The sequence below is a fragment of the Eurypyga helias genome, unplaced genomic scaffold, assembly GCF_000690775.1.
Source record: "Eurypyga helias isolate BGI_N326 unplaced genomic scaffold, ASM69077v1 scaffold10781, whole genome shotgun sequence".
Classification (NCBI taxonomy): domain Eukaryota; kingdom Metazoa; phylum Chordata; class Aves; order Eurypygiformes; family Eurypygidae; genus Eurypyga; species Eurypyga helias.
Genome location: NW_010230187.1, coordinates 620 through 10,823, shown reverse-complemented (window position 1 = coordinate 10,823; position 10,204 = coordinate 620). Strand labels below are relative to the sequence as shown.

The window sequence follows — 10,204 nt, the reverse complement described above, 5'->3', positions numbered from 1 at the left end:
CCTACACAGTTGCAGTGTAAAGGGATAAATGCCAACTCCATGTTGACTGACTGTGTCATGACTAAAAAATATAGAAACAGTACAGCTACTGCTTGGGTAAAGAGCTAAAACTTCTAGCTTGGGATTTTTTCAAAGGAACATTATCAATTGGATTACATAGCAGGGAGGTTACAAGAACTTTGCACAACTTCGTAAACCAACAAACTAACTGAAGGATACAACTCCACCTCTAGCTCTTTGTCAATTACTCATCCAAACAGAAAACAACCTCTAAAACCCTCAGTTTAATCTACTGTCAGGACAGTAACAGTATTAGTGTTCTAAAGCTGAGCAAACCAACAGCGATTATATATGAAAATACTGTTTTTATAGCCACAGAGTTGTCAAGTAAAACAATTACAAAATGTAGACTTGTGTTTGGAAAAGAATTATTTAAAAGGCTACAATACATCCAAGAAAAATCCAGTCTAAGCAAGAGATACATGATTTCATTTCCAGCATTTATCAGAACTACTGGGAAAATCTACAGCTAGTTAATACGAGAATGTTCCATTAAGAAAGTTCTGCTCACCATCTGTAGGTTACAATACTGCCATAAGGCTGCTGAAATTTCAGATCAATCGGGTTATCAGGATCATTCAAATTAAAAAGAAAGAGAGTCTTCTTGCCGACCACTACACTTACCTGTCAATGAATGAAACGAAAAATTAACTTGGTAAGAAGGGCATCCCTTTAAAACAAGGCCCTACATCTTCACTAAAATATGAGATTCAGGACTTTCAGTAATCCTTAAATAATCCATGGACCTGAATTCTGAATCTTTACCATAGTGGAAGAGATTTTCAGTATCTGAAACATCAGATTAACGCTTTTTGCAGTATTTTGTATTGACTTCTTACTGTGCTTTCCCTGGTTGATATTCTTTCATCAGTCTTCATAACAGAGAACTGCATATCACTGGGATCTGAGCTCACCGAGGTCTGCAAGAAAGAAGTTCAGATTGAGATATCAGCAGTTAAGGTAGCAAATACTGCTGAAATAATTGCATTATTCCTGCCCTGTATATTGCAGTGTTAAGGACAGCTAGCTAGCTATTGCATTTAGTACCAAAACTAAGACAAATGTTGGAGAAAACATTACTCAGTTTGGATCATAATGACATGTTATCACAGAATATCCTGCAAAAATACCTAGATGACAGTAATGCAAGTCTTCTTCCTCATCTGGATCTTTCCTTCTCTACTTGGATTTGTGAGGTCATATTATAGACAGTACTAACTGAAGCAGTGCAAACAAGGTCACTCCAATGCAACCTCAAAGAAGGAAGACCAAGGAAAAGGCATACAAGTTAAATATTTGCAATGCCTTTTAATATGGACATACCTGACCTGGTTTGGGTAGTTACAGCCAGCTGCTTTTGTAGTCAATATGAGGTTACAAAAACTCATAAGCAAGCCTTGCTTAGATCTCTGCTGTCTCACCTACACTGCTTCTACTACCTAAGCCAGCTAGTTTAAAGCACAGATGCACCCTAATAAATTTATTAGGGTATTCTCCAATTGTGATCTTCAGACATAAAGAGTGAAGCATATGGAACAACCTATGAAAGGTTTGTTCTTTGACAATCTTGAGTGAAACACTGTTCATTGAAGTCAAAAAAGTGAATTATCACAGAATCATAGAATGATTTGGGTTGGAAGGGACCTTAAAGACCATCTAGTTCCAACCCCCCTGCCATGGGCAGGGACACCTTCCACTAGACCAGGTTGCTCAAAGCCTCATCCCGCCTGGCCTTGAACACTTCCAGGGATGGGGCATCCACAACTTCTCTGGGCAACCTGTTCCAGTGCCTCACCACCCTCTCCAGGAAGAACTTCTTCCTGATACCCAATCTAACCCTCCCCACTTTCCATTTAAACCCGTTACCCCTTGTCCTGTCACTACAGGCCCTTGTAAAAAGACCCCCCCAGCTTCCTTGTAGCCCCTTCAGGTACTGGAAGGTGCAATAAGGGCTCCCCGGAGCCTTCTCTTCTCCAGGCTGAACAAGCCCAACTCTCTCAGCCTGTCCCCATAGCAGAGGGGCTCCAGCCCTCTGAGCATCTTCGTGGCCTCCTCTGGACTCACTCCAACCAATGATATTCATTTACACATTACGCAGCAACTGTCATTGCTCGGAAGGACTGCGACATATGTAAGCAGAATGCCTGATTACAGAACCTGAGCGTACTTGGAGAAAGCACGGGAATCAGCCTCTCAACAAGGCAACGGAGGTCCAGTCTAGGAATAATCCTTGTGCATCAGAGGCAAGATCTTTGTTTAACCAATCTAAAGCAAAACCGACACTAGAAGTACTTCCTGTAAACAGTCATGAGAGATGACCTGCGCTGCTACTGGGGAAGTCAACCTACAACTGTACTCGTAAGATCCTCCTGTAACGGATACAGACCAGGATCAAGGATGAGAGAGGCACACTTAGGCAGAATTGCAGACTCTAGTATCATAAATCATGCTGACTAACACAAAGGCTCAGATGTTTACATGTGCCCTCATCCTACATGAGGTTTCCCAAAGGCTCTCTGTCCTTGAAAGCAGTGGGACTGAACAGGCATAAGCTCCCATAGGTCCCAGCGCTTTCTTCGGAATCAGGAACCCTAAAAATCAAATGGGGTTATAAATACTACCTGTCTTATAGTATCCCCTTCCTGATTGCTTATAGTAATCATCTTGTCTTCACCGCCTAGAGCCAGAAGGTTTTCAGTGCTCCAACAACCGCAAGTAATCCGCTTAGTGTGCTTACCTGAAAAAGAAAGAAACCTGTACAATACAAATGAACACAACCACAAAAATAAATCTGGGATAGAAATGTACTCTGATCTCAGACTATCAGAATGTAAACCAACCTATCACAGCAATTACAAATTCAAGAGTCTTTGTTTTGGGTTTTTTGGGGTTTTTTTTAACCTTCCACTCTCAGATGAACTCTTTTGATGTAACAGAAAACTTGCACAGCACTGTTTATCTATTTCTTTCCAACAAATTTATGGGGACTGTTCTATTTCCTTAACCCTTCTGCCCAGTGGTACTCTAAACATGTAAGAAAAAGCAACTTAGCAACAGGAACAACTACACATATCCATTGCAAGAAAGATAACACAAGTTTCCCATGAGGCAGTATCAGGCATGCATATACGTATTTTTAACTTACTATTCTACAAAACCACTCTGGTAAGTACAATAAAACAGAAGGTGCAAGTTGAGTATGAGCACACTGTTGACTTTCATGTTAATATACAGAGCTAAAAAAGGATCTAAGTACATTAGCAAAATTCCACTTTCACGTGTGCGAGCTTAGCTTCACCCCAATCCATACCAAGAACAGGAATCTTGCGAGAAGTCTGACGGTTATATATAAGTAAGTTTCCTTTTGTTGTTCCAACAGCAAGTAAAGTTCCCACTCGGGACCATAACAAGACAGACATTGCATCCCTAAAATGAAGAAAAAAATTTACTTTGTATAGTAGAGATTCCTTTCATGTGCTTACATATAAAAACATTTTGCATATATGTTTAAGTTCTATGAAATCACACAGACCAAGCAGAATTTTTAAATTAAGCAAATGCTCTCTACAAGTATCAGAATTATTTAAGTGTGCATGAAATAATGAAAGTAATAAAAAGTTGTATGAGGTAATGGAATAAGACTTGTACAAATGGAAATGTGCCTGCAAACATCAACAGTGTTTGGTGGAATTGTGGGTAATTTGGCCAAATACGCAGCTTTAGAAGACACTCAAAGACACCGTGAGGGTATGTGAAATTTTCCAGTCACTTTCTGCATTGTTTTTTTGTACTTCAATAATCCTGTGAATTCAGCCAACTCCAAGTGAATAGGTCTAGTTCTAGTCAATGTAATAAGAAAGCTTGAAGGAGCCATTTTAACTTGAAGCTTCTGATACAGCAAGGCCTATTTTGGTGTATATTTAAGGGTACAAAGATAAATACTATACTTCACATTAAAAAAGTGCCTCTTAAGCAAACCAATTTAAATCAGAATTTTCTTATTAGCGTAGTTATTTACATCAATCCTCTCCCATCTTCTTAAATTCTACTGTAAGCATGCAGTGGCAATTTGAAACAAGTTTCAGATATTAATTGCCACATGAAATGACCTCCAACATATATTTGGTTTGCACGTGAAGGATTTCGTTTGTGCTTTTCTAATTCCAAAAAGGGGAAGATACCACAAAAGCCTGATTATCACACTGTTTATGTCTCAGCGCTTATTCTGTTTAACCAATAACACTGACAAAAAAAGGATTAGGCACTTAAATTGATACAGACTGTTCTAGCGAGACTGCCTCCAGTAAGCAATTTACCTCAGATATTAGAAAGATTATGAAGGAGCTGCAGTAACCACATACTCTGCTTTGTGAAGTACCTCCTATGATCTGTTTTGCTTGATACTGGCAAGATACTCTTCCCCCAAAATATTTGTTCACACATGAAAAAGAGGCACAATATGGTCTATTCATTCACAAAGTATAATGTGTATATACATCTTAATAAACTGCTTTGATTATATAAATAGTTATCGTTTAAAACTGACCTATCAAATAAACCCAGACTCCTACTTGGGAAAACTTTACAAAAAAACCCAAAATTAATGCCAAAGTTGATGCATGCCACCAGAAAAAACAACCGTAAACAATAATAATTATAACACCTATGCTAAAATGATGCACATTATTGATAATAGGTAATAACTAATAAATATTGACAAGAATGTAATGACTAAGAAATGCCTAAGTAATCCACAAATACCTAAACAAGATGCCTATATAATGTTACATCTAATTAATTAGATAGTAGGAAGAAGTAATCAAATTAAATTTCTCATTTGTAAGTAACAATCATTTGCTTCTTTTGTAACATGTGACTTAACATTCTACCAACAACTTCAAAACACAGCTCATTAAACCATGTGTAGGTTAAGGCAGTGTGTATTTTGTGCAAAGTGGCAGTTCTTTTACTTTTTCAGAAATGGAATAACTTGTATAGAAGTTATTTTTTGTTTCAGCACAGCTTCAGTTCAGTTGCATTTTACACATACAGGCTACCAGCTGTTGCTTATGGAAATATCCCATAATCAAATACCCAATATTCCAAATTAATTTTACAAAGCACAAGCATACACGTTAACGGAAATAGGGAATACTTTCATATTCCAGACATGGAGTTTTCAACCTAAACCTGGAAAAAACCCACCCTCATAGAAGCAAACATAACCCTCCCCCAAATTTTTCCAGCTGTACTGAAGTTTTATGATATAATGGATAAAACACTCTAATTTTGGTATCTCTGACTACTTCAAAAAAAAAAACCACACACACAAAAAAACAAACAAAAACAACAAGAAAACATACACAAAGGAAACTTGGAAATGAAGAGTTAAATCAAAAGTAAATAAAACAGCAGTCAGTATCCAAAATTAGCTGTTTCTCTGCTCAGGTGAGCGCTCTGACAAGCATGCAACAGGTTCATTTCCACCCTCCCACAGACAGAATGTCCATGCAGAGTGCAATAATTTAGTGGAATAGATTCAAAGAAGGTAAAAGTTTAATTGTTAAACCACTCTTATTTGTTAACCCAACACCTGACCGTCACGTAGGCCTCAGGGAGTTTTATGTCTGTGGCCGAATTCAGAAAGGTAGGGATTTGAATGTTAGAGTAGGATCGCCTTAGATATTTCCTCCCATCCTAAACCAGTCTGCTTTGTGAACAGCATTTAAGTCCCCTTGTAAATCTAAGTGAAAAAAATCCTAGCACCACTAAAATCACTTCCCTTACTTTCAAGCTCACTTTTGCTTGCGTGAAATACTTTGGAGAACATGTAGCTGGTGCAGATACAGAAAAAAAAAATCACCCATCCTTGTTGCCACCACAAAGTCGAAACACCGAAGGGAAGTTCTCGAGGGACTTTGGCACTGTTGACAATTAAAAAAGAAACAAACCCCTACCAACCTCAAAACCCCCACCCAAAACAAACACTTCAAAACCAGCAAATCATACAAAAAATAATTTAGCAACAAACTGTAGCATATTAGTTTAACAGTATATGTACTCTGAGATCTCTAATAAAAAGATGATCTTTGGAATATCTCCACCACATCACCAAGACTCAGCGGTCCAAGGCTTCAAATGCACGTTAAAAAAAAAAAAACCAAGAAACAACCAACCACAAAACCAAAAAACCCAAACTTCTTACCTCATGCCACTGTCTACTTGGCTTGTTTTGTTTGTGTTCGCATCCCACAGAAATATGGCACTAGATTTGTCTGTGATTATTGCTAAAGTATCTCCATCCTTATCCCAGTCCATACCAACACAGTTACTGAAGAAAAAAAAAAAAAGACTTTCACTATTAATGTTAAAATATGTTTGTAAGCGTACAGAAAGAGCCAGAATTATTCAGCTGAAGTCCCTGTCCTTCCTTCTGCCTCCCAAGCAAATCCATGACTACTTTACAGATAAATCTGCAATCTAACTTTTACAGCAACCACACCCTTACTCAAATCTCATTGAAATGACAGAGGCTGAAAAAAAGGTCATTAAAAAAAAAAAAAAAAGAGAATGCTGCCTACATTCTAGTACCTGAAACACCACCACCTTGATTTTCTAGAGTGAAAATCCCCTGTAAGGCTGTGTTTCATAACAGGCTATTCAGTGTTGGGGTTATTTTTCACAAAGCATAACAAACTTGGACAAGACACCTGTGCAGAAGCAGCAAACACCTCTACTTGCAACTAGTACCCAGAATGAGGAGGACAGCAGACTTCGCCACAAGTCTTCAGTGAACTGGAAACAGTGTTGGTTACAAAACCTTTTTAAAGCAGCATGCACTGCAGAATAAGAACCTATGCCATCTGACACCACTCTCTTCTTTCTAGATACGTAAGTTGACAGTTTCAGGTCAAAAAGGTGTTTCTCAAACATTCCACTCTCATTACCGCCCAAATGAAAACTCCTAATGCCAGCAATTCTGAAAGAGTCCTACTGAAACATACATTGCTGTAAACTAACTCAGCAAGCCTTCAGCTCCAGTTTCTCCTTTCTTTCTTTTTAAAACCTTAGCAGTTTATTCTAAAGAACAAGTAAGGTCTATTCCCAGACCACACCCATGAATACTTAACAGTCAATCAGAACATGAAGAGCGGGAATAACAAGTTCAAAAAGGAAAAAAATAAGGGAAAACACAGATTGACTAAGTAGTAAACAAAACAAATCCTGTCATGGTAACGGTAAGAAGATGCTTATAACATCAGCTGCTATAGCAGAGACTATTTGACACTCTGAACCCCATTCTTACACAAGGAGAGGTCTAGCAGGTAGCAACCGCTGTCGGTTAACAGGTAACCAACAAATGAAGTTTGGCCTGCAGGGGATAAACACACTTCATTGTTTAAACTGTGTACCGCAGAAATTGAGTTTTATTCTAATAGTAATAATTAGAGAGAAATTATTCTTCAATCACAGCAAAAGGTTGGATGTAAGAATTCATAAGAACTACCTAACCTGTGTAGAAGATTGACCGGCAGGACTCGGAATGCCAGTACTATACACACTACCGTAAGCAGATGTTAATTCCTTTAGGATACGTGGTCATTTTACAAGTTTTTTGTCCTTTTTGCCTTGCCATAAAGGCACAACATTATTTACAAAACTGGTTTAGATGCTGCATGTTTCCCTGAAGGAAAGGGTCACAGCTGTCCATCCATACGGTAGTGCTATCAGTGTCCATCAGTAAGGCGGACATCCCTTCACACCAACCCACGTGACAGCAGAGGATCCCCAATCCAACACAAGCTTCTCTCAGAGTTCACCATTGATCCCACACAGCTTTCCTCACTTCCTGCAGTTTGCTAGAGAGAACGAGCATTTGTCATGCGTTGTACAAAACGCAGCGCAGGATGAGCCAGGCCCTGGATGCCACCAAGCAAAGGACACTGAGGTAGCCAGCCCACACTATGAACGGCACCTGACCAGAAGAGGATTTTGAAATGGGACAGCAAGATGCGATGGTCAGAAACAACACACAATGAACCGAAGGCAAACCCCGTTCTCCGTCTCCCTGCACCGCTCACAGGGACAAGGGAGAGAAATTCGGAGTAAAGTTAAGCCCAGGAATAAGGGAGGGGTAGGGGAAAGGTGTTTTTAAGATTTGGGTTTATTTCTCATGATCCTAATCTGATTTGATTGGTTAGAAACTGATTTCCCCAAGATGAGTCTGTTTTGCTGTGATGATAATTGCTGAGTGATCTCTCCCTGCCCTTATCTCGACCCACAAGCCTCTTGTTGTATTTCCTCCCCCCTGCCCAGCTGAGGAGGGCAGTGACAGAGCAGCTTTGGTGGGCACCTGGCCTCCAGCCAGGGTCAGCGACCACAGATACCAGCAAGACTGGTAAAAGACAGTATAAATTGTGTCTCTTGGATTGGTGTGAGGTGGAAACTACGATGACACTACCATTTCTAGAGAGTTCTTGGGGAGCTAAGTGATTCTGGCTCACACCTACCAATGATACAGGGATAGGTAAATGGCATTCTGGAAATGAAAGCTGGACTCTAGAGGCTTCAGAATTAAAGCCTTAGTGGGAGCTTTGCCCTAACTAAGGGCTCCACCTTAATCAAAATGAATCAGGTGGTCAGAAATAAAACAAAAAATCAGGAATATGCAGTAATATTTAAGCTAAGAGCAGGCAAAATACTAAAAATAAATTAGGAGTACCTAGATGAAACTATTGCTACATCAGTTGCTAATGGTGCCCAATAAAAGTAGATTTATAGAGCAAAATGGTGTAATGACCTGATGTCGAAGTTGCACCCAGGGAGGTTTCCTCTGGGCCACATCTAGCCTGTTCTTAGGGACTGATTGCCTTTCAGCAGTTAGACTGCATCTTCCAAAGCACACCACTTCTTAAATTTCACCTGAAGGGATCCCAGTTTGTACACTCCACCACCACTCTCCGATGTGAGCCAAAGCGCGATAAGCAGGAAAACCAGCAAGAAGTTCACTCTCCACCTAAACTGAAAACGCCAGTGTATACATTGTGCCAGTGACATAAGCAAAGCACTAAACTCAAAGGGTATCTTTCCTCAGTATGGCTACGATAATGAAATTACTAGAAAACTGACAGTAGCAAGAATGCAGCCGCCATCAGCATGACGTGTGTACTGTATACAGCCTCATTATGCTTGATCTTCCTTAATATGACACAGCTTTTTCTAACATCTTGATGAAGTAAATTGAGTGTATAATAAGGAGTGCTTTGGGTAGGAGAATGTATTTTTCTGACTATCCCTGATAGCTTACTATGAGGTCTGACTTCACTGTCTCAGATTCCATAAATGCTTATCAGTTCTTCTTTTCTAGGTACACTCACCAGAGAGCACCTCTTCCTACAAAGTTTTCACACTGTATAAGCACCTCGCCAGAAGAGAAGGATTTTTAAAGAAAACAAAGTAATTTAAACCCATCTCAGTACCTACCCTGGTAAGCTGATTTCATTTCTCTTCTGACCATGACGATCAAAAATTTTCACAGCACGATCACCTCTAAAAAAAGATTAACATGTGGAATAATTCCCTTTCTTTGCCAGTGATTTCTATGGATAAATACAGTAAGTATTTGTAATCTTACCCTGTCACAGCAAGGAAATTCCCCAAAGTTTTCTGCCAAGCAAACTGCACAGGGGAACCAGACCAAGCTTTTTCTGATAGACTGAATACTTGCTGGGAGACAAAAGAAAGTGGGAAATTACATACCTTAAAATGATAAGCACAGAACAATAAACGACATCCCAACATGTTAACAACTGTGAGCTGTGAAGAAAAAAACCACAAAACCCACCCTGATTTGGCACCAAAGTACCAAAATTCCACAGAAACATCTTGTGCTGGGAAAATGGTAGATCCTGGTGTTGCATGTCTGTGTCGAGAACTGCTGTGACTCTATCACAATTGTTATTTTTTCCCTTACCAAGTTACTGGAATACAAAAAAACCTGCATGAGACTCTTCCCTTTGCATCCAAACCTCAGAACATTTAGTTCTCTAAATTTCATGGAAAAGCCTGGGAGCAGAAAACATCCCTAGCGTGTACAGCACAGAATGCTCAAAGGGCACACTTTTAAAGATATCTAACTAGTTTG

General features: G+C 39.4%; 1 protein-coding gene across 1 annotated transcript in view; it reads right to left on the bottom strand.

The window, feature by feature from the left end:
* Positions 1-9,783, bottom strand: part of WDR19 (WD repeat domain 19) — a 43,334-nt gene extending 33,551 nt beyond the window's left edge. Inside the window, exons 1-7 of the mRNA XM_010160655.1 lie at positions 9,695-9,783; positions 9,544-9,609; positions 6,266-6,391; positions 3,371-3,486; positions 2,682-2,797; positions 900-980; positions 572-684 (exon numbers count right to left, since the gene is read on the bottom strand). Of these exons, the coding sequence (XP_010158957.1) occupies positions 572-684; positions 900-980; positions 2,682-2,797; positions 3,371-3,486; positions 6,266-6,378 (539 nt within the window). The 5' untranslated portion in view covers positions 6,379-6,391; positions 9,544-9,609; positions 9,695-9,783. The remainder of the gene's footprint in view (positions 1-571; positions 685-899; positions 981-2,681; positions 2,798-3,370; positions 3,487-6,265; positions 6,392-9,543; positions 9,610-9,694) is intronic.
* Positions 9,784-10,204: the final 421 nt, after the last annotated feature.